The 25663-nt window shown below is 36.5% G+C and overlaps 1 protein-coding gene across 1 annotated transcript; it reads left to right on the top strand.

The window, feature by feature from the left end:
- Positions 1-24283, top strand: LOC104896654 (putative lipid phosphate phosphatase 3, chloroplastic). The gene is made up of 8 exons (XM_010683426.4): positions 1-642; positions 12674-12895; positions 20931-21018; positions 21104-21213; positions 21352-21442; positions 21729-21917; positions 23258-23317; positions 23987-24283. Exons 2-8 carry the CDS (start codon positions 12680-12682, stop codon positions 24115-24117), a joined length of 885 nt encoding a protein of 294 aa, XP_010681728.2. The 5' UTR covers positions 1-642; positions 12674-12679; the 3' UTR covers positions 24118-24283.
- Positions 24284-25663: the final 1380 nt, after the last annotated feature.

Raw genomic sequence — 25663 nt, forward strand, 5'->3', positions numbered from 1 at the left:
AATTTAAGCATAAGATTACACATTGCAATAATATTTGTCATTGTTCAAAGTACAAACTTTTTAATAGATGACAACAATAATACTATTAATAATAACAACAATAATACTTGATAGTTGAATTACTAGGAAAAATAATATTATTATTGAACATTAACTAGTTTTCATAATCAGTTAATTATTATTTTATTTAATAACTTATTATTATTAATAAATCATTATTATGAATTTATTATTAATTAAATAATATTATATTATATTATTATTACTATTATTAGTTATAATTTAATTCAGTTCAACTCAGTTCAGTTCAATTCAATTCAATTCAATTTAATTACAATCAGTTCAATTCAATTCAGTCAAATTATTTTATGTCGGAGAGAAGATACCCTAATACTTCCCTCCTAGCTCTCACAAAAAAAAAAAAAAAACCAGCTCTCTTCCGTTGACTATATTACACGCCTGGACCGTCTTTGTTCACACTCACCAAGTCACCACATCATCATCTATAAGACTATAACCATTTTGTCAATCACAACGTTTGGAAAAGTTCAAAGAAATACTCGTTCTCATATTGCCGTTTTTCAAATCTGCTAACCAACTCGCTGCATTTTCTCTCTCCTTCTTCCCCGCAACAGGCCACAAGTAAGTAACCTTCTTCCCTAATATCACTGTAAATTATTTATTTTCATTGAAAAACTTTATGTTCTCTTCTTCTTCTTTATTTTTTTCTCATACTTTCTATGGCAACATTACAATTTGTTCTCACTAGTAAATGTTTGGTTGAGAGGAAATGCTTTCTAGGAAAACTCTTTTCCTTACTTTTTTTTCTGTTTGGTCTGGACGGATCAATTTAGAGAGAACTATTGGTTGAACTTCATTTTCCATGAATGGAAAATTATTTTTCTAGTGTAACAAGGGAAGCCACAATTTCCCCACCTCTATTGAACGACACAGAACACAAACGAAGAAAATGGATATAAACACAGGAAAATCCATCTAGAATTGAGTTTTAATCTAGAATGAAAACAATTTTCCATTAGAAACGTTTTCTATCAAACCAACCACACTTGTCTAGTTGTTTCTCTTTGAATATTATTAATTAAAATATAAAATTCTTCTTTTTTCTTCTGGGAGAGTTTATTGCGTCGTAGACATGGTCGTGAAGCAATGTGCTTCTTGCAGTTCAATAAGAATATTATATATATAAAAAGAATATTATTCTATTTTGGAGACTGAAATTCTTAGATCGATGTTGAATCTTTGCTCATAAAACAAAGAAAGTGTTGCGTTTCGTTGCCTGGATTTTGGGGTTTTTCGTTGAAGGCCAAAAAATGAGGGCCCTTTCATATAAAGGTCGACAACTCTTCTAAGATTATGCTGTATTTTAATGTGATGTTATATGATTTTGTTTCGCAATACTTGCAAGTTTGAAGTTAAGTGGTTTTTTGGTACAAGAAATTATCTAGATAATGGAAATTTATTTCATGATTCAAATAGTTGTTTGGTTAATATTAAATTCGAAAAATGGGAGAAATGAAAATTTATAGGAATTTGAAATTCCCACAAAATTGTAGAAATTGATTTAACTACCCCCTTGGTCACTCACAAAGTCACAATTCATACATAGTAGTTGTTTGGTTTACATCGAAATTCAAAATTCCCATGAAATTGCAATTCATAGGAAATTAATTAGTTAATCAAATTGATGAGAAATTAGTTAAATTGTTTGATTGATAATGAGGGAATTAAATTACGTTGAGAATTTCTACTCACCTAGGTGGACCTAGGTAAGTAATTTCCTCCATTTTGTGGAAACTCAAAATTTCTAATTCCTTTATTTTGCTATTTTCTTGTCAACCAAACAACTAACCAAATTTTTAATTCTTAGTAATTTCTATTTCTCGTGTTTTCTCATATCAACCAAACAACTACATAAATTCCTATGTAATATGACTTTTCTTATGACTACTAAACAATTTAGACTAATTTCTAGGATTTTCATAAATGAATTAAATTCTTATAAACTTTAAATTCATATGGGAAAATAATTCCTATTGTAATCAAACAAACACTTAGGCACATTGTTTAAAGAATGACTAGTTTTTTTAGCCCGGACAATACCCCCGGGTCAGTTACAATAAACAAATATGTTATTATTTTTTAAATTTTATAATTTATTTGCTACATTTTCTATTTTTTGTCCATTAATAAATTGAAAAATTCACGTCATGACATGATAGTTAAATAAAATTAAAAGGTTTGAGTTTGAAAACAATACCTTAAAAGGAATTATAGTAGGAGAATACGACATCAATATTCTCTTGTAAGTTACAAATATATATACTTGTTAAAGTCTTTTTAGTTAATTATAATTATTACAAGACTTCATCATATTTTATTTGAAACATTAAACAACAAAGTCATAGTGTCACTAGCGGAAAAAACCCCATCTGATGCGTCAAAATCCAGCTTACGGATGCGATTTTGGTCCGCATCAGATGACCCGCAGCAGCTAACAAAAAACTTATACAGTCCAAAACCGCATCAGTATGGTAAGAATCTGATGCGGTTTTCAAGAATGACCGCATCAGATTGTGTGTTTTTCGAAAAATAAAAAAAGTTCGGCAGCTTCCGATTACAGCAACAAAAACATGGGCTATTACAACAACAAAAACATGGTAATTACAACAACGAAAATCTAAAATAAAGTAAATGAAATTATACAAACGAAAAATAAGAAACTAATTAAATGAAACTTATACACACGAAGTTAGTGGTTTTAATTTATACAAACGAAATTAAATGAAAAAATAAAGTAATTAATCAAATCTAAAATCACAGAGTATAAACTAATTAACAGAAAAATAAGAAACGAAAAAATGAGAATTAAACGAAATTAAACCTAGATCTAGAATAATATGAAATTACATGATTAATCACCACAAAAATTAATAAAATCAACTAAAAAACAAAAAAAAAAAATCGTGATGAGTGGGTGGTGGTCGACGTTTCGAGGAGGTGAAGACTAGATCTGGGCGCCGTTGAAGACTAGGACGCGGTCGTTTCCCTTCGTGGTTGATAGCGTTGGCGGTTTCATGCTTTGGCGTTGGCGGTTTCGTTCCTTGGCGTTGGTGGTGGTGTTTGAGAACGAGGAAACGAAGTTGGTGGTGTTTGAGAACGAGAGAGGAGAGAGGAGAGAGAACGAGAGAGGAATAAGGCAGAGGAGTGAGGGCGCTGTGAGTGAGGAGGAGGGGGATTGGAGTTGAGTGAGGAGGAGAGAGATTAAGGTTGAGTGAGGAGAGTTATGTGGGCTGGGATTGTAAGGGAGGGAAATGGGCCGCGCATTTTTTTAAGAAAATCTGATGCGGTCCTAGGAACCGCATCAGATTCTTAAAAAACCGCATCAGTTTTATTAATCTTGCGGTCCACAAGAGGACCGCATCAGATTTTTCTTCCAGCTTTCCTTCTCATTTTTTAATTGATTTCTGATGCGGTTTAATACTAGTGTGTGTTGATGGTTAAGCTCTTACTTTTTATTTCAAAGTTCACGTGTTCGATATCTTGCACTTATACATTTTTTTAAAGTGAGGAGTACACATAAACAAAAAACATTTGCATTAGAAATTTGAAGAGAGTGCCACGTGACATATAGACTTTCTTTTGCACGCCTTTTAATATATTTATTATATAGATTTTGATTATAAAACGTAACTTAACCTTCGGTTAGTTGAAATGAAAATTATAAAAGTTAAAATATTCATTTATCATCTCTAATCTCTTTCTTCAACTGTTAAACCATCCAATTTCAGAAGGAGTAACTTACTCCTAAATGTTATAATTTGTAACAAGAGATTTTAGGAAGAAATTTGGGGGGAAATAGGGAAATTTTTAAATGAGTGTAAGAAATTTAGCGTGTTTTATTGCTTATTTGTTTGAAGGTGGGGAATTCAAAATTTTTTGAATTTTTTTTCTCATGTTTTTGTATTTCCTAGGAATTGCTAAATGTTGTTTGGTGATTCATGGAAAATAAAAATTCCCACTGAAATTTCCACTTATCTAGGTCCCTTTAGGTAAATAATTTCTTAACGGTTAGTTAAACTTCTCCCTTAGCCCCCCGTGAAAGAACCCTACCTTCTAGTGTTGCTCCACTGCGGCGGTTGTCCTCCTCCACCATGGCTGAGGAGATCGCAGATAGTGTGTCAAAACTTCGTATAGATGAAGAGGAAGACCAGATCCTCTCCCTTGACATTATAAACCCTAATGGTGAAAACACAGTTTCTCTCTTGCTCATGGGACGACTTTTAACCGAACGTTCCTTTAATGTTGAGGCGTTTTAAAGGACAATAACCATGGTTTGGGCTCCGATTCATGGACTTGTGATTAGGGTTTTGAAGCCAAACCTTTTTTTGCTTTCCAATTCTTTCAGTGGAGGGAAATGATGAAGATCCTTTATGGAAGACCTTGGTGTTTTGACAATATGCTCATCTTGCTAAAAGAGGCTCAAGGCGACGAACAACCGGACCAGGTAAATTTGACACACTCGCCTTTCCGAATTTGATTAAAAAACCTCCCCCTTTAATATGAGATTTGATGACGTAGTTAGGGCTATACTTTGTAACTTGGGAGAAATTATTGATATTGAAGAAGATGCCTTCGGCTTTGGCCATTATAGGTGTGTTAAAGTAATGTTAGACACCACCAAACCTTTAAGAAGATATAAGAAGAAACGTGATAAGAAAGGGAAGGAAATACAAATTGATTTTGCCTATGAACTATTACCATTTTGTTGCCTAGCATGTGGAATTATGGGACATTTGGAGAAGGATTGTCAGTTTGTTGATGAAGAAGATAAATGTGAAAAGCTGGGTTGGAGTTTGGGCTTAAAACCACCCCAAGAAAAGGTAGATCAAAGAGCTTGAAGAAGAAAGCAAATATAAGCATTGTAAAAAAGTCCTCTTTGATACCTCAGCTTGCTCGAAACAGGAGAGTATTGAGTGTCCTTAAAAGCTACTTGATAATGAATACTCTGCTCCAAATGAGCAAGGAAATAAGCAACATGTTGTTACCCCTCCAGCAGCTAGCCAGCTACTGATGAAGTGTCACTCCCAAAGGCTCCCCCTGAAACTTTGTCCAAGGAATGTGCAGCTTTGACCCAACATGTGGCCCCATTCCAATTTGTTGCTATTCCTTTGCACAGTAACACTCAAGATCATGAAAGCTTTATATTTTTGAGTGTTAAGGAGAAAAAAGGTGTGAAATCTGGTGCGTGGAAACGTATGACTCGTGGGCCTATGGAAGACAAAGGGGTGGTCCAACTGAACTAGTGAACAAACGAAGCATGGAGACTATTGCGGTGTGTAGTGATGGTGATGATGCTCAGAAGCGTCAAAAGTTGAGCTCGTCTTTTGTAGCTACTCCTGATTTTTTGGCGGAGGTTGCCATCATTATGAATCTCTTATGTTGGAATTGCCGGGGGATGACCAATCCTTGGTGAGTTCGTCAGCTCCGTAGGTAGAGCTCTTTCTACGCCCCCGACGTTGCGTTTTTGTAAGAGACTATGATTAATAAAATTTAAGTACAAGCTTTGAAGGGGCGTTTAGGTTTCCAACATGCTTTTGGTGTTGCTAGTAGAGGTAGATCACGTGGTCTGTGCTTATATTCGAAAGAGGAAGTTCTGTTTTCTCTTTTTTCTTTCTCTAGCCCCCACATTTGTGGCAATGTTGATGATGGAGATAAACAATGGAGGTTTGTTGGTATTTATGGGTGGCCAAAGGAGGAAGAAAAACATCAAACTTGGTCCCTTATTCGTCACTTATGTAATGAAACTTCTTGGCATATTTTGTTTGGTGGTGATTTTAATGAAATTTTGTGCTATGATGAGAAGGAAGGAGGAGCGGATAGGGTTCGTCGGGAAATGTCTAATTTTCGTGAAACTTTGGATGACCTATCTCTTCGTGATCTTGGGTACAAAGGCATGTACACTTGGGAACGGGGCAACTCACCGACAACATGCATACATGAGAGGCTTGACCGATTTATTAGCTCCCCCTCTTGGCTTGCTCTTTATCCGAACACCGTGGCTGAACATTCCATCCGTATACATCCAACCATTCAGCAATAGTTATTAGGTCCAATCATTTTCTAGGCCCACAAGAAGGCAGCGATGGTTTAATTTTGAAACCAGTTGGCTTTTGGAGGAAGCGTGTGAGAGTACTGTGTGGTCCGCTTGGGCCCAATTTGAAGGGGACTCCATGGTGGGCCAGATCACAAACATGGCTGAAAGTTTAAAAGTTTGGAGTGCTGATATTTATAGAAAATTTGGGAAACAAATAAAAAGTTGAAAAAGATCTTCAGTGGACCCAACAACAACCTATTTCAGAGACTATGTGCAACACTCAAACTGATCTTGAAAAGAAGCTCGATGACCTCTACGCTAAGCATGAAGTTTATTGGAATCTCCGCTCTCGAGTTGCTGAGGTTAGAGATGGGGATAAAAACACAAAATATTTTCACCATAAAGCGAGTCAGAGGAAGAAGATGGACTTTGTGACGGGGCTTTTTGATGATCACGGGAACTGGTTTGAGGATGTTTAGGATATTAAAGGTATTTTCACACTTATTTCTCTTCGATTTTCACCTTCACTGCTCTGTCTAAAGAGCACCTTGATGTTGTCCTGCACTTTATTGACCCTTTGTTAGTGATGAATGCAACAAAAGGTTGCTCAGGCCTTTCACAAAAAAAGAAATCTATGTTGCCCTTCTACCAATGCAACCCTGGAAGGCTCCTAGGCGTGATGGTATGCATGTTATCATCTACCAACGTTTCTGGCACATTATTGGTGATGATATTACTAGATTAGTCAGTGGTATTTTACATGGTTCTCTCTCTCCTAGCTGTGTAAATCATACTAATATTGCTTTGATCCCAAAAATAAAAACACCTACAAAAGCTGCTGACTTTCGCCCTATTACTCTTTGTAATGTTTTGTCTAAGCTGGTGTCAAAAGCTATTGTGATCAAATTGAAAGATTTTCTCCCAAGTCTTATTACTGAAAATCAAAGCACCTTTGTTCCTGGTCGCCTGATTATTGACAATGCCCTCTGCCATGGACGTTTTCCATTCTATAAAGTATGGAAACAAGAGTCGGGGAACTATTGCAATGAAGCTAGACATGAGTGAATCTAATGATAGAGTTGAGTGGGTTTTCTGAGGAAGTTGCTCCTCACTATGGGCTTTGATGGGCGTTGGGTAACTTTGATAATGAGCTATGTTTGAAAATTAATTATGAAACGTCGGAGGTTTCTTTCAGGAGAGGAGTCATTATTGCAAATAGAGAAGAGTTGAATTTTTTTTTGAACATGCGACAGGTTGATAAGCACGAGAAGTACCTTGGTATCACCTCTATTTAGGGTAGGTCGAAGAAGTCCATATTTGATTCTATTTTGGATATAATTTGGAAGAAACTCCAAGGTTGGAAGGAAAAGCTTCTATCTAGACCAGGAAAAGAACTTCTGTTAAAATATGTGATTCAGGTAATTCCCACTTATCTTATGGGAGTCTATAAACTCCCTTGTTCCATCATTCAAAGATTCACTCAGCTATGGCCCGATTTTGGTGAAATTCCTCTGACTCTCAACGGAAACTTCATTGGAAAAATTGGGATTCGATGTGCACTCTAAAATGTTTGGGGGGCATGGGTTTTAAGGATTTAAATGTTTTCAATGATGCTCTCTTCGCTAAGTAAGTGTAGAGACTAGTTTGTGAGCCTCATTCTCTTTTGCTAGAGTGGTGAAAGCAAAGTATTACTCTAACTGTGATTTTTTGGATGCTCCGCTTGGGTGTTCAACTAGTTATTCATGGAGTAGCATTTGGAGTTCAAAAGCCCTTCTCAAAGAGGGTTTGGTTTTGAAGGTTGGTAATGGTATCCAAATTAACATTTGGGATGATCCTTGCGTGGTCTATGAAAGTGGGCACTACATCACTAGCGAGAAGAATGATGCGTATACTTATGTGAGTAAGCTTATTAATTTTGATATGATGGAGTGGGATGTGCAGCTTATTGACGAGCTTTTTAATGAAAGAGATGTGCGGTGCATTCTTAGCTCCCCCTTAAGCCTTATGCCTATGAGAGATGAGTTAACTTGGGCTTTTATCAAGGATGCTTGCTATTCGGTGAAAACGATATGCATGTTTGGAAAAGGTGGCAATCTTGACAACTTTCACCAAGCATGGCTGAGTATTTGGAGCATGGAAGTAAGTCCAAAAGTACGCCATTTTCTATGGCGGTTGTGTACTCACAGTCTTCTGGCTCGTAGTTTGCTCAAATGGCGTCATATGATTGAAGATGATTGATGTCCTCAAGGGTGTGGCCAAGCTAAAACCCAAGAGCATGCGGTTTTTACGTGTCCTCTCGTGCGAGAGTTATGGCTTGCTAGTGATTGTGCGGTGTTTTTGCAAGATATTGAGTTGCTGCCCATGAGTGATTCTGTAGTGAACTGGAAGAATATTGATGTGAAAATTCGAGCCAAGGGAGCTTTTCTTGCGTGGGTGTTGTGGAGTGAACGAAACTCTTTGGTGTTCAACGATAAAACCACACCTCATAACATCATGCTGGCTCGTGTCAATCATCTTGCCAAAGAGCACAACAAATATAATGCACATATCTACCACGTTCAGGGCTACCATGCTGCTTCAAGTCCCCGCCATTGGATTGCCCCCCTGCATGTACGATTAAATTAAATGTGATCTGTCTACTGTATTTACTTCTAGCGAGTCAAATAAAATGACTTAAAATTGTCTAAAACATTAACTCTTTATCATAGAAGTCCGGACATGGAGGAAAGAGAAAGTAAAAATGGAAGAGATAGGCAATGTGGCGTACCAAACAAATTGATTATAAATACGGCAAAGCCTATTAAAAGGAAATACCACCAAAACGTCATAATATTCAAGAATAATAGAAAGGTTGCAGACTTATTAAAAATTAATCGGTGAAAGGTTGTATTATTTGAGTAAATTATTCCTATTATTAATTTATAAAATAAAGATAATCCATTATCAAAATAAAGAGTAAAGATATTGGAAAAGGGTAGTCAAAGTTTTGGATTTTGGAGTTTGTTGCGAAGGAGTTGCTTGAAAGGAAGATGTAGGAACGTTTGCTGATTACTTCCTCGTACTACTTTGAAACCAATTGTGGGTGGAGGGAGTATTCCTCTATCTTTCAATAAGTACATGGGAAGATTTCATAAAACTATTTTTTATAATCAATTTTTTGAAAAAAAAAAAACTATCTTTTGAATAATTTCTTTCACAAAACTACTTTATATAACAAATTTATTTCAATATACTACCATTTTACCATAAATGAGGTTTAATTACTAATAATTAAGTCATCATAAATTGTTATTCTTTCCTCCCCTATCGTTTCTCTCTTTTTTTTCTTGTTACTCCATCGACAACAACACTAAGGTGATTGTCATTTATTGATAGTGTTAAATATAAAAGTATGTATATGGAAAGGAATATGTTATATCAAGTAGTTTTTTGAAAGAAAATTTTTAAAAGTTATTTTTTTGGAAAAAAGTTGGTTATAAAAGTTAGTTTTTTGAAAATTTTCCATTTGCATCTATAGAGAAGTAGGCTAGTGCAACTAATCTTACCTGTACGATGGAAAGAGCCACCGGTTTGAAGTTTTAATCAACTCTTCTAATATCCACACCACGAAATTAAGAAAAAAAACTTGCCATAGCTCAAATAATATTGGGCACACAGTTTAAAGAGCAAACTAGTATTTTAGCCGGACTATACCCCGGGTTAGCTTACAATTATTAATTTAAATTATTATTTATAAATTTCATAATTGGTTTTATTATTTTTTTCATAATTTTCAGTCTAGTGCAGAATTAAAAAAATGGACGTTATGACATGATATATATTCTATTCTTTGAAGAACTTCTTAAGAAATTGGGATAAAAACAACAATTTTAATGAAATTGGAGTAAGAGAATGTTATTACCTTAACAAAAGTGTTAGAGATCAAGAAACTTGTCTATGTCTTTGTAGTTACATACTCCCTCCGTCCCAAAATATAGTTCCCATTTCTATTTTGGAAGTCAAATTTTAAAAACTTTAACCAAATATTCTTACTAATATATACAAAAAAAAACATATTCATGAGGGGTCTTATTGTGTGCTTCGTCTCAATGTATAAATTCGTAATATCAACTTTTTATATTTTTTACAAATAAGAAATAGAAGATATCGTAGGTCAAAGGTAAGTCTTGGAGACTATACAAAATGAAATGGGAACTATATTTTGGGACGGAGGGAGGATAATTATGGGACTTTATTATGCTTTGCTTTGAAACATTTTTTTTTTGACAGGAAGAAAAATAATTTCATTGATAAGGGGTAGCCAAACGACATTAACAATCAATTCTTGAAAAATCGAAAATTTCAACATAGGTATATAACACCTTAGAACTAGATACATCGCAGATTTGATAAAAAATAGCCTTAATAAAAAACTTCATCTGAAGCAATACAATCTGCGAGTTCACCCTGATTCGGCTTAACTTCCGCTGATGCATAGTCGTTTGGGTGAAAATACTTCCGTGGTCTTCTAGATTCTTACAGAGAATAGTGATTCTTAGATCTTCCTTCTTCATTAGACGAACAAAGAAAGAAATGGAACTCTATAAATAAATACCATCTTAATGATGGGATATACTTATTGGAAACAATTAAAAAGGTTTTTGGGGCTTACCACCGGTATGAACACCACTGGAAGCCCCTACAAAGATTCACAATTGAGACCAAGAAGAAAAGTGATGAAAAAACAAAGAAAGAATGAAGAAAAAACCTTCAAAAAAGAAGAAAAACCTAGCGATGGAGGCTAAGAAAAAAACCCTCCCAAGGAGAAACCCTAGAGAGAAAAAACCCTCCCAAGGATAAACCCTAGAGGGAACATATAGGTTCCACACCCACTTTGCTTTGAAACATTAAACATTGAAACTGTAGTTAATTGATGGTTAAACTCTCACATTTTCTTTTAAAGGTCATGTTTTCGATCAACATAATGTTAATATTTGTAAATGAGATCTTAAACATGTGTATAAGAAATTTGAGAAGAGTGTCACATGACACATATATTGTAAAGTGTCATGTGACATCATTCCTTTGATATGAACGTCTTTTAATATGTTTATATAGATTAGAGAAAGTAACCAAACAAATTAATTAAAATTACTCAAATCTTAATGACTTTTTAAAAACGCGTATCACATGTACGTTGTGGGCATGTCGTGTCAAGCGCACCCATGTACACCTGACACGCGTGATTGTGGGTCACACATCCTTCTGCAGCTGGCGCGTGAAGCACACCTTCACTTTAACTATAAATATTCCTTAATTCCCCAAATCAAAGGACTATTTTTCAATTTTAATTTCTCATACACTTTAATTTTTGCATACCTACGTACTTTATTTTCTTACTTCCACATACTTTTCAAACACAAGCCTTACTTCTTACTGGTATTTAAATTAATCTAATTATTTATTCAAATGTTTTTTAAACTACGAGCTCAATCCACATTATGCAAGTATTAAAAATTGAGTAACTATATTTATACACATCATTTTTTGTATTCATTTTGTGGCATGTCGTATTGTCATCACGTCATGGATAGAATATTCGAATTTTTTTTTTTGACTTACCAAAGGGTGGTCAAGTTTGGATTTTGAAGTCCTTCGGCCTGGAGTTAGTGTTAAATTAGATCAAGGAAAATGTTATTCATTACTTTTTTTGAGGGGAAAATGTTATTCATTACTAGATAGCTCGTATATAGATGAACATAATGTTAATTACTGTCTTATAATTTCTTTTTCTTTGCCGTAAAAGTTGTTAAACTTTTATTTTTATTTAGGGAAAAGCTAAATGCAATATTAAGGATTGCATATAAAAAGTTTAAAATGAAAAAAAAAAAGTATTAATTGATCATTTATCATATAGTTTAATGTAAACTTTTATCATAAATCGACAACTAATTTTCGTTTTAAGCAATGTTTTTATGTCTTATATGCCCATATAGCATAACCCATTTATTTATCATTATTACTATATTAACCAAGGGTGAATTAGTAATTTCCCTGAAAGAAGAAGGGTGAAATGGTAATATGGACTACCATAATGGTCAATTTATTGTTGAATGGTGGTGAAATGGTGATTCATGAAGGGCAAAGATAAACTATCTTAGCTTCTCTGTTTTTGTACTAGTAGTATTAAGTCTACAACAACGTAAATAGTATATTTTGGAAGAAAGAAAAAGTTAAGTGCTAAATTGTAACATGGGAATAGTATATTTTGAAAGAAAGAAAAAGTTGAGTGCTAAATTGTAACATGGGCTATACAAAGGGTACATGAAATTATTCTTAGATAAATCTATGACTGTTAACTGTATGAGTAATATAGAGCACTATAAACATCTAGTCATTACCTAAAATCTGAATTTGGTCCTGGAGCAAACATTTCCAATTTATTAGTTATTGACTTATTGCCAGAAATTTTGTTTGTGTTATAAGTTAAAAATGCTACTAGCCTACTACATCTTAGCAGATATTAGAATATCAGAATAGTGTCAACAATTATAGGTGGCTATTTTTGATCTTTAACAGGACAGAATGACAATGATTGAAGTACGATCTTATACAATTCAATCTCATGGAGCCAGAGTAGCAAGAACGCACCTTCATGATTGGCTTACACTGATACTTTTATTGTTCATCATCGGTATTTTGAACATTATAGATCCATTTTATCGTTTTGTTGGCAAGGATATGATGACAGATCTTAAGTATCCTTTACAACCCAATACAGTTCCTGTATGGGCAGTTCCTGTAAGTCTCTCTTTCTCCATTCACTTATTGTACACATTTATTCATTCAATTTCCTGTTAACTAATACAGTACTACGTCCCATCTTTATGTTTACCCCATTTGTTTCTGAAAACACAAAGTTTATAAACTTTAACCACGTTTTGTAGTGCTTATCTCTATTATATAAGCCAAGGGAGGAGGTGTAGTGTCTTTTTTTGAAGTGACTAAAATACCCTTAATGATCTAATTAATGGAATGAAAAAAATTACAAAAGCAAATCATTTAAAAATTCTCATTCCAACTTGCCATTTAAAACAAGTTTAAAATGGTATATGCGTCAAATACTTCAATCAAAATTAAATGGAAAAAATTTATACCTTATAAAAAGATGGCATAGATAACGTGCACATGAAAAGTCTGAACATTCACTACCTTTGATACTCTTTAATTCTGTTAAACCAACTCATTATTTTTGTTCTTTCTGTTCAATATTCATTCACAAAAATTAATGTTAACAATCACTCACAACCTTTTTTATTTTTTTACATTAGCGAATTAATATATCTAAATTCATCTAACTGTTGAATTTTTCACATTTAAGTTTAATCATAAATCAAGTACGAATACAGTATATAATAGAATAACAAATTTTAAAATTAACGCACGCATCGCGTGCATATAAAGGCTAGTGCATACATAGATATTGCCTCCGTCTAAACATAATTAAACGTCCTCTTAGGCATTCGCACGCATATTAAGAATACATAAGAGGGAAATGTAGTTTTGTTGGTAGATATGGTAAAAGTTGGAATTGTTGAGACACAGAGATTAGTGAAGACTTCACATGGATATGAAAGGGTTAGCGAATTATTGTTAATTGTTGCGGTACTTGGGAAGTCGGTAAGGCCAAGATAGAGAGATGGGAGAGAATCCTAGTGAGAGAAACCCCCTCCAACCTCGTAATCCCTATCAATGGAACACAGTTACCAGAAAACGATCATCCATGAGAAAACCCCAGCCTGCACTCCGAACATGTTTTGTTGACTTCATCCCCACCACCATCAACCCCTCTGATATTCTCAAAACCTTCGAATTATACGGTCCCATTTCCCATATCCATATTCCTCCAAAGCTCCGCCAAAACCGAAATCACAAGTATGCTTTTGTGCAATTCCTTTCGAGTCAATCCTGCCTAAAAGCAATCCAGAATGAAAATGGGCGAAGACTAGGGGGTGCTCGCCTGAAAGTCTTCCCTGCAAAAGCTGATAACCCTCCTCCCATACAAAAGCCTTTCCGTTCCCCAAACCCATCAACCCATGACCCTTTAAACTACCAGTCTCGTCGGACTACCTACCCTTCAAAACCAGCTAATCGAGATCACCGTTCCTATAAGGAAGCATGCACTAATGTTCCATCCCCCACCCCAAAACCCCATTCAACTAAAAAACCTAAAACCCGAACTAACCATCAATTCCCCTCTATTCAACCTGACCCCATACCTGACTTTTGTCAATTTGAACCGTCTCGAAAGCGCATTATGAGCTCAAGAGCACTTAGTGAAAATGTTGAACTCACCCGGGACTCGCTAGTCTTTGATAGAGATGATGAGGTGCATGCAGCGATTCTCAAAGGGTCCCTGTGCGATGATAATGCTGAACTTTTCTCCCGGAGTGTCATTGGTACTTCCTCCTCCTCCTTATCCTCAAATGATTTACTTCAGTTAATATTATTAGAGGGGTTAGTTGTCTAAATATCAAACCCCTTGGAGGTATGCTACATCTGATCTCATTTGAAACAATGGAGGATAAAATTGCAATTATTGAAAGCAAGTGGCTTTTAAATTGGTTCTTAGATGTCAGGGATGTCAATAACAAACATGCTCCGATCTGGAGGGAGACATGTCTGTATGTATATGGAGTCCCATTGGGTGCGTGGGGCTATGATAATCTTTACAACATCGGCTGCATTTTCGGGAGAGTTCTTGCGCTTGATTATAAGAATTTTGATTGCGCAAAAATAACAGTAATCACAGACTGTCTGTTCATGATAAACTGCAAAATTTTACTGGCACTTGAAGAATTCCAATCCACAATCTGCATCTCAGAATCCAGATTATTTGGAAGTCCAACAGTTGTGGGGACTGCCCAGAATGCTCAACCAATCAACGGTCATATCGAGGTTGATGGCGAGTCTCCCAATCAAAATAGCCCTTCATCTCCCAATAATTGCAGTAATGATGATGTCCCCAAATCTCCCTTGTCCTTAAATTCTCTCTGCATGAATCTCGAAAAATGTGAACCTATCAATGCTGCCGCCGAAATAACTGACCTTTTAACACATCAGTCATCCCCTATCAAAAAAAAAAAGTCCCTCCCAGTTACTATCCAACCACGTGGAACCCACTTCTCCACCATTGGCCCAGGTTCTTGTGGATCAGTCCTCTCCCCAACAAAAAAAGCCCAAATGTCCTCATATAACAAATCCCTCTTTACCCAGCCCTACAATGACATCCCAGCCCATACCTCTTTCTCTATCGAACTTCCATGATAAAAATATGTGTGGACCTCTACAGAAGCCCAGTGGCCTCTCCTCGTCAAACTCATCATCCCTGTCAGGCCCACTCTTTCCACCAGGGTTTGAAGAAGCAATTCCTCCATCCACAAAAACCTTCTATGAAAACCGTAGGAAAAGAAAGAACCAAAGGAAAATTTCCCGGCAGTACACAAACAGGGTGAAATCCCTTCAGCCCAGTCAGGACTCTAATCAAAAGTCCAGCCCTCACCATATCGAGCTATCCTCTAACGATGTGATGAAGTTTGCGGAAAAAGTGGGTCTCCTCTACCCAGGCCCAAAGGTGGAATTACAGAAGAAGATAGATGATATTCTTGTACATCAGGCTAAAGATTGGTCTGCTCATTGCACTTAGTGTGCAAAAATTTCTTTTTTTTTCACATCTCCAGGTGTTCTCCATGAATGCTTTATCCTAGAATGTAAAGGGGCTTGGCGCTAGGCCCAAACGCAGTTCCCTGCGTAAACTCATTAGAACAAATGATGCTCAAATTATTTTTGTTCAGGAAACGAAGTGTGAAGAAATAAACCCCAAACTCATTAAAACAATATGGAATAACCCGGATGTCGAATAGAGATGCCAACCCTCAACGGGAAATTCTGGTGGAATTCTTAGCATGTGGAACTCCAAATTTTTTATCATGGACTCATGTAGAATTGAAAGGAACTGGTTAGCAATCACCGGAAGGATGGGAAATTCTGTCTTCAATTGCTCCTTAATTAACATATATAATTCGTGTGATTTGGAAGAAAGGATCCAAGTCTGGAATGCAATTTACCTTTTTGGTCAGGAATTAGGATTGCCATGTCTTATCCTTGGTGACTTCAATGAAACAATGCAAAAATCTGAAAGAGGCAGCCAACTCTTGTCAACAACGGGGGAGAAAAATTCAGGGAGTTTATCCAAAAGGCGCAACTAATGGAGATCGAAGCAAGCAATGGTTGGTTTACATGGTTTAGGGGAAAATCAAAGAGCAAGCTGGATAGGTTACTAATTAGCCCTGAGTGGATCAATGTATTTCCATCTTTGAAGATCTCACTTTTGTCCAGAGGAATCTCGGACCATTGCCCTTTACTGATCTCTACAAATGCAAAAGACTAGGGTCCCAGGCCATTCCGCTTCCAAAACTGCTGGCTGGAACACCCGGAATGTCTTAACATAATCAAAGAAGCGTGGGTCAAAAATCAGGGTATTTCCCCGCCCTTGAAACTGAAAGCTGTGAAACAAAGCCTCAAGAACTGGAACTCCACAGTCTTTGGGCACATAGATGGAAATATCTCCAAATTAGAATCGGAAATTGAGGAATGTGACAAAATAGCAAACCTGCGAGACTTGGAAATTAAAGAAGTGCAAAAAAAGGGCATCCTCCCAACTGCAACTATGGAATTGGCTCAAAAGGCGTGAAATGTACTGGGCCCAGAACTCGCGAATACAGTGGCTAAAAGAAGGGGATAGAAACTCGAAATTCTTTCATATGATGGCTTCGGTCTGAAAGAGGAAAAACTCAATATCTTCTCTCTTGATTGGTGATGAACTCATTAAGGATCCCCAGCGCATAAGAAAAGAGGTTGTTGAATATTTCAAGGATATCTTCTCCGAGGATTGTTCGAATAGGCCAACTTTTGAAGAACTCAACTTCCAAACACTATCTCATGAACAAAGGGAGTCATTAATCCTTCCCTTTAGCTGGGAAGAAATTAGAGAAGTAGTGGACTCGTGTGACAGTAACAAGGCCCCAGGGCCCGATGGGTTCAATTTTAAGTTTATTAAGGGAGCTTGGGACATTATTAAAAACGACATCTATGATATTGTACAAACTTTCTGGCAATCCTCTAAATTACCTAAGGGATGCAATAGTGCTTTTATTGCACTAATACCAAAAACTGAAAATCCTCAAACCTTCAAGGAGTATAGGCCCATTAGCATGGTGGGGTGCCTATATAAAATTATCGCAAAGCTTCTTGCTAAGAGATTGCAAATGGTTATGAATGATCTTATCGGACCTCTCCAATCCTCATTCATAAAGGGGAGGCAGATTTTAGACGGTGCCTTGGTGGCAGGGGAACTTGTTGATTCATGTAAAAAAAGAAACACAAAGGCGGTATTATTCAAATTAGATTTTCACAAAGCCTTCGACCGTGTGTCGTGGCCTTATTTGGAATGGGTGCTTAAGAGTATGGGCTTTCCGCAAAAATAGCGTGAGTGGATTATCTCTTGTGTCACCTCAGCGTCGGCATCCATTCTCATAAATGGGTGCCCGACATCTCCTTTCAAGTTGCAAAGAGGGCTCCGGCAGGGAGACCCTCTCTCCCCATTCCTATTTGACCTAGCGGTCGAACCCTTGAATCTCTTATTTCAAAAAGCCACTCATATGAACCTGTAGAGAGGAGTGGAAGTTTGCCGAGGAGGCCACCGTATCACGCATCTTCAGTATGCCGATGATACGCTTGTCTTCTCGCCTCCTAGGCTGGATTATCTATTGAATATTAAAAAGCTTCTAATTTTATTTCAACTGTGTTCAGGGTTGCAGATCAATTTTCACAAAAGTAGCATCACTGGAATTAATCTTGAGGAATCTTGGACCCAAATGGCTGCTGCTCATCTCTTATGCAAGGTGGGGAAGTTTTCAATAACATAGCTTGGGCTTCCGATTGGGGGCTCCACAAAACTGCATTCACCATGGAACGTGATCCTTGATCGTATGAAGGCAAAGATGGCATCTTGGAAGGGGAAACATCTCTCAATTGGAGGGAGGCTGACTTTAATAAAAGCTTCCTTGTCTAATCTACCCATGTGCTACATGTCCTTATTTCCAGTGCCTAAAGGAATAATAGCAAAGATACAAGCCATCCAACGGAATTTTTTATGGAGTGGTGGCAGCGAGCGGAGTGCACTTCCACTTGTTCGATGGGATGTAGTTGAGTTACCCACTAATATGGGAGGCCTTGGAGTAGGATGTCTGCTAAATAAAAACATAGCACTCCTTTTCAAATGGATATGGCGCCTCCTAAATGAGAAGCAATCCATGTGGGGATTGATCATCAGGGAAAAATACAGATACCCCCCTCCTTATCTCTTCATGACCTAAAAATCCCAAAAGTGGGTGGGCCTTGGCAGGGTATTTGCGCAGCAGTAATGAAGCATCCATATGCGTGGACCCTTGCAAAATAATCCGTGAGAAAGCAGCTTGGTGATGGGTTGAACACATTTTTCTGGCACGACCTTTGGGTGGGCTCCTCTCCACTAAAGGTAATATTCCCAAGGCTATATAGAATTGCAGCCAACAATCTAGCATCAATAGGGTCCATGGGATATTGGGATGGATTCCATTGGCAATGGAGTTTCGAATGGACTAGAGAGCTTAGACCTCAAGATAAAGTGGAAGAGGAGAAATTACAGCAGCTTCTTAATGGGGTATGTCCTGCATTAGAATCAAGTGACGAGCTCAACTAGACTTTGCATAAGTCGGGGCAATTCACCGTTAAATCTTTCTCACAAGCTCTGGGAAAGAACTCAAATTTTAATCCTGCCACGGCGATTAAAGGGGTTTGGAGGGGATTGGTTCCCTATAGAATTGAAGTATTTGTATGGGCAGCTCTACTAGGGAAAATCAACACAAAATCCAAATTGGCTTCCCTGGGTATAATCCCTAGTAGCGATGCAGGATGTGTGTTTTGCAACAATGCAATAGAAGACCATTCTCACCTCCTTCTTCATTGTAGTTTTTCATGGCGACTATGGCAATGGTGGATAGACATTTGGGGTTCTTGTTGGGTTTATCCTTTTTCACTCTCGGATGCAATGATCTCATGGCACTCCCCCTATCGCGAACCGTTCTTCAAAAAAGTCTGGCTTGCAAGCTTCTTTATCATACTATGGACCTTGTGGAAAGAACGGAACGCGCGAGTCTTCTCCCAAAAATCATCCACTCCTGAACAACTTCAACACCTAGTTCTTTTGCACGGCATGTTGGTGGATAAAAGGGTGGTCAGACCCCTTCCCCTACTCCCCGGAGGAGGTGTTTCGCCACCCTCCCTGCCTAAGGTGGGGTGGATCAAAGTGCCTCAAGACAACGCACCTGCCCAATCCCAGCAGTGCTCAATGGACGCCCCCTCCTAGCTGCGCCATTAAATGGAACGTGGATGCGTCCACTTCCATGAATTTGTCTCGCTCAGCAGTGGGTGGGGTGCTACGAAATCATCTAGGAGTTTTCATGTGTCTCTTCTCATGTCCGATTCCTCACATGGAAATTAATAGTGCTGAAGTATGGGCAATACATCGTGCAATCAACATCATCCTTTCTAAAGATGAGTTCCGAAGGCATGAAGTTATCATCGAGTCAGATTCTCTTAACGTAGTCTCATGGTGCAATGGCAACAAAGGGGGGCCTTGGAACCTGGCTTCCAACTCAATTTCATTCGGAACTCGTTGAAAAAATGGATGAACATATCCATAATTCATAAAGGTCGTGAATCCAACTTTGTGGCTGATTCCTTGGCCAAGCTAGGCATCCCAAGATTGGATGATTTTGTTGCATGGATATAAGGGGAATGCTCAAATGTCTTCACCTTGTCTCTAATCATTGGTCTTTTGCTTTCAAGGTTCTGTAGAATGTAATGTTATCTATGTGTGCTTTGTATGGCAACAGCTATTAAGTTGGGTAGCTGGTTTTGTATGCTCTGATGATGGAGAGAGTTTCTCCTTCTACTATGGTGTGCTAGACACTATGAAAGTTTTCTCCTAACGGAGGAATACCATAGTCTTAGTCGAGGCTTTCTCTCCCTCATCCTTCGAATAAATAAAAATGAGCAAATTTATCAAAAAAAAAATATGAAAGGATTAGCGATAGTGGAGGGCCCACATCATATTAGATTCAGAATATGTACAATCAATCTGTTAAGTAATTCATATTTAAAGATATTGATGGTCCAAATTACTTGTTGAAGATTGTGCATTGGAAAGGGAATACCAAAAGAGGACAAGTAAACTATATCGTGTCATGATAGCCATGAAATTAAAACTCTCCCGTTTCGTTACAGAACGGTCGTTCTTTAACGGATTTTGAATTTGCCGTTCTGCGAAATTCCGTTACAGAATGCCATAATAAAAATCACATACTTCTCGCCACGTTGTCCGTTCCGTAACGCGAACTCACCGCGTTCCTGTTACATCAGTTTCTTTTAAATATTAGCCAAAAATATTTTATAATTTAATTATATAGCTAATGTAAAGATTTAATTATATTATGTTGTAATAATGCTTTGTAAACTAAAACAAAGTAGATAAGGTTAGAACATATGTGATTTTTTTAAAAAAATTCATGTCGTATCGGCCGTGAAACGTTTAATTTTTCGTCACAAGCCGTTCCCGCGACAACGCGACCGCGACTGCGTTTTTTTTCTCTGAATTGATAGCAAATAAACTTGCAACAAAATTTTAGGTTGTTAAGTTCCAATGGCTTGACCAAATATTTCATTTATTTGACAGATCTATGCAGTTTTGCTGCCTATCATCGTTTTCACTATCCGATACATTAGGAGAAGAGATGTACACGATTTACACCATGCCATTTTAGGTAATGTCAAGATTTTATGTACTACTATCAATAATTTTTTTTGTTGAAGAGAAGTTTAACATACAAATTATTTGACAATATGCAGGTCTGTTATATGCAGTGCTCATTACTGGGGTCATTACAGATGCTATAAAAGATGCAGTTGGTCGGCCTAGGCCAAACTTCTTTTGGCGTTGCTTTCCTGATGGCCAGGATGTAAGATCAGTTACTGTTTTATGCTTGTTATTTTGTTTAAGAGGATTACTTCATGCAACATCTTAGAATACTTTCATCTGAAAATAAAAACAACTTGACTATATGAAGTTTAATCTCTGTTGTGCTCTTATCCCACAGATTTATAATCACCTTGGTAATGTTATATGCAATGGTGATGCTAGTGTCATAAAGGAAGGGCACAAGAGTTTTCCAAGTGGTCACACATCATGTAATTATTCCCGCTACTACTTAGTTACTTCATACTTTTATTTGGTTCTGTTGTTTGATTGACATCAACATATGATACCGCTATTATCTCTAGATTATTTTCGCAAACTAACGGATTTCATATTGCGGTTTGGGAGGTGTTTGATTAGTTTTTCTGCGATGACTCTGTTGCTTTAGATATTTATTTTTGTCTGTAGTTGAGCAACCGCAAATTTTGTTTTTGATCTGACAAAAAAGGAAAAAAACTCCTTTTCTTTGTCTTACATGAAAATTATTTGGATTTACAGGGTCTTTTGCAGGACTTGGATTTCTAGCGTTTTATCTGTCAGGAAAAATCGAAGCATTTGATCAAAAGGGGCATGCAGGCAAATTATGTATTGTGTTTTTTCCGTTCCTAATGGCTGCCCTTGTTGGTGTTTCTCGAGTTGATGATTACTGGCACCATTGGCAAGACGTTTTTGCAGGAGCTTTGATCGGTTTGTTTTTACTATACTCTTATTAGTCATTCAGTAGATGTGAACTAGGGGTGCTTATCGAGCGAGCCGAGCCCGAATAGCACTGGGCTCAGCTCGAGCTCGTTTAAAATTTTCCAGGCTCGGCTCGGCTCGTAAGCTCGCCGAGCTTGGGAGATCCGAGCTCGAGCTCGGCTCGTGATGGAAATTTGGGGTTCGAGCTCGGCTCGCGAGCTCGTTTAGGCTCGGCTCGCGAGCTCGGCTTGGCTCGAAGTAGGTGAGCTTGTTCACTCACCCATCATATGCTTTTATAACTTGATTGCCCTCTTAGCATTTCTAAGATTTCAATGTGGGACTCCATGGTTTGTTAAGAAATACAAACTCACTATCCCCATTTCAATGTGGAACTCCATGTTTTGTTTAAGATAACAAACTCATTCTACATATGCTTATATAACTTGAATCCCTCTTAGCATTGCTAAAATTTCAATGTGGGACTCCATGTTTTGTTAAGAAAAAAAACTCATTATACCCTTGTTTTGTTTACATATGCTTTTATAACTTGGAATCCTCCTAGCATTGTTAAAATTTCAATGTGGGACTCCATGTTTTGCTAAAGAAAAAATTATCAAATATTTTAAGTATTAAAAAATCAACTATTTAAATAATACTTCATTTCCTCTATGAAGAAAATAAAGTATAGTTTTTGTTTTCCAACCAAGGAGATACAAAATTAAACTTTAAGTTGAAGTAAGGAGTAGTAGCTATTTATAAAGAAAATAAGGTTGATCCTTGTTTTCTTAACCAATGTGGGACTTTAGTGCCTAGTGGAGTAGAGGTGAAGTTGGATCACAAATTAAAATATATAATTTGTAATCTAAATTAAAATATAAATTAGTATTAAATTTTTTAATATAAAATATTTTTTTAATATAAATATTTTTTTTAATATAAAATAATAAACGAGCTGCTCACGAGCTTTACGAGCCGAGCTTTGCCCAGCTCGGCTCGGCTCGTTTAAGTCTCGAGCCGAGCCCGAGCTCGAGCCGAGCTTCAACGAATCGAGCTTTGACCGAGCCGAGCTTGAGCTGCTCGCGAGCTTGTCAGGCTCATTATCACCTCTAATGTGAACTAGTTTAGTTTTGGAAGCGCATACGAGAGTGATACTTATGAACTACGGCCTAGGATCGAATCTTGTTTACGTCACTATCTATCCTTAAGGGTCGCTAAACACACAAAAAAACCTATATATGATGAGTCGTTCTTATGTTGGAGTGCACTAGATTAATTCATTTCTCATTTCTGCCATAATAATCACATAATTTCAGTAAACTCTTAAATCTCTTCCCTTTTTTAATTTGTAGGCCTTGTTATCTCTTTCTTTTGCTATCTCCAGTTCTTTCCCGCACCACACCGCACTCAGTGTAAGCCTTTTCATTTTTCTCTGGTTGACTTAGTAATACATCTTATTGAAAAAGTTTTAACATATTATATACTCTAATATAGTTGCATGATTGCTATAACTTCGACATGAAACAAGTTACTAGTTACCTTATTTAAAGTGAAATAATTACTCAAAGCACTTTGAACTGGATTAGATATGATGTATGGCTATGATAAAAATATTAAGAAAAAAACATATATGCGTAGATTTATGATACCAATTAGCACATGTGATTTACAAAAAAATAACTATATTTAAAAACAGATAGATATAAAAGAAAAGCAAATAAAGATCGTACAAGATAGTATATGAAAAAAGGTTAAATGTTATATATGAGGTTTTAATTTTTTTTTTTCGAGGTAATATATGAGATATTTTATTATGATAAATTAATGTAATAAATTGTGACGGTATAATAATAAGTGTTATTATGCTAGAAAATAGTATATAAGAGTATCTATAGGGTAGAAAAGGGGATTAGAAGATAGGAAAAAGAAAAAAATAGTCACTACGGGCACATGTCTAACTTTGATCAAGACTTACTGAAAAATGTTACCAATCTCTTTAATTATGTTCATAAACATACAATTTTGCTTTATGTTATCTCAATTTTATTTACGGCATCTCTATGGAATTGTTGACCAATTAGGTTGGGGACCTCATTCATACTTTAGAGCAGTAGAAGAAGATAGCCGAACACAAACAGGCTATGCTACAAATGGAATGAATTTGGCTTTAGTTTCACGTCAATTGCAGGATCACGTAGTCACAATTGAATGACATTCTTTTTGGGTAGCAGACTATTTTGACAGTTATTTGTAAATTCTCTCTTTTAATCCTCCTGTGGTTTTATTCTCTCTTGTACTGCATTGATGTTCTTGACTTTGCAGATACTTCTTTTAGCTTCTTTATGGAATGCTAAAATGTGTATAATTGTTAACATACATATTCAGATTCCGCACGTTATGGTATAGACTACTGATTGACTTACAACTTAATTACAAGTGCCCATGTTATTCGAGGTGAAGTTCGTCCTATTAGGGGTATTAATAAGTCAAACATGCTCGTAACCTATCGAGCTCGGCTCCGTCGAAGCTCGGATCGAGGGGGGCTCGAGTCAAGATCGAGTTCAGCTCGGTCTGCTAATGAATCAAGCCCGAGCAAGCCTTCATTCGGCTAAAAAGCTCTTAAAATAACGATTTTTATGTAAAATATTAAGTGTCCCACATTGATTTATGTAAAATAGCTTTTTTTTTATCCATAATATGCTAGTAACCTAGTTATACATATGGTTTGATCTTGTCCCACATTGGTTGAGAAAAAAAAGATTAAACCTATGTCCTTTACAAAAGGAACAACATGTTAACCTTTGTTTATATAATGTAAAAGGATAATTCATAAAGTCGCACATTGGTGGGAGAATGACACAAAGTTTTTGTTCTAAAAAAATACTACTCCAAATACTAAGTCAAGGTATATGGACTAGCTCGAACTTGAGTCGAACCGAGCTCATATTCAAATTTTTTGAGTGCGAGCCAAGATTTTCAAGCCCGACGAGCTTCGAGCTGAGCTTTGCCCTTTTCCTACCCTAGCCGAGCTTGCTTAGGCTTGGTCTCGGTTAAACTCCTTGACACCTCCAAGCTAAGTCCTATAGGGCATAGGCTGTAAATAGGTAATTCTCCGATTTTTTAGTTACAGCATTTTGTTTTGTACAAAGTTTTAGGCAATGTCACTTTTAAACTTTTTGAACGATACATTTTCCCCATCTAATATAAAATAAGGGAGGAAAAGAGAAAAGAAGTATTTTTTTTGGTGGAAAAAGTCAACCCATAAGAATATTATTACTCTTTTGTAAGTCAAGTACTCCAAATAAGGACAGTTTAATCAATTTAGAAATTAAAAAGAAAGAGTCATTTAAGGGAAATTCAGCAAAGAAAAAGGAGGGAGTAATGGATATGAGGCACACACAATTGCTTTAGTTGCTATAGAAGGTAACTATTCAATTTGCTATTTGAGATAATTATTCGGTCTAAATTAGTAGTTTAGATCTATTTATATCTATATTCTATATATTTCTATTATATAAGCTAAGGAGGAAGCTATGGTGTCCCCCCTTAAAAAGACTTATATATCTTTAATCTTACAAAAAATAATACAGATAATTTTTTCTAATTCTTTGCTCATTTACAAATATCTCTTTTATATAAGTGATGCATGAGATGATGTGGATACTTGTTCTTGGATACTCTTGAGGCATGATGTCAAATAAAAGTGTGTAGAGTTCTAGTTATGTTAGAACTCATATCTTTATTGCTTTCCTAGTTCT

This window comes from Beta vulgaris, chromosome 6 (assembly GCF_026745355.1).
Source record: "Beta vulgaris subsp. vulgaris cultivar EL10 chromosome 6, EL10.2, whole genome shotgun sequence".
In the NCBI taxonomy this organism is placed as follows: Eukaryota; Viridiplantae; Streptophyta; class Magnoliopsida; order Caryophyllales; family Amaranthaceae; genus Beta; species Beta vulgaris.

Coding starts and splice junctions, on each gene's coding strand:
- LOC104896654 (XM_010683426.4), top strand. CDS start 12,680: ATGACAATGATTGAAGTACGATCTTATACAATTCAATCTCATGGAGCC. Junction 21,214..21,351: donor GCTTTCCTGATGGCCAGGAT/GTAAGATCAGTT, acceptor CTTATCCCACAG/ATTTATAATCACCTTGGTAA. Junction 23,318..23,986: donor CGCACCACACCGCACTCAGT/GTAAGCCTTTTC, acceptor TTGACCAATTAG/GTTGGGGACCTCATTCATAC.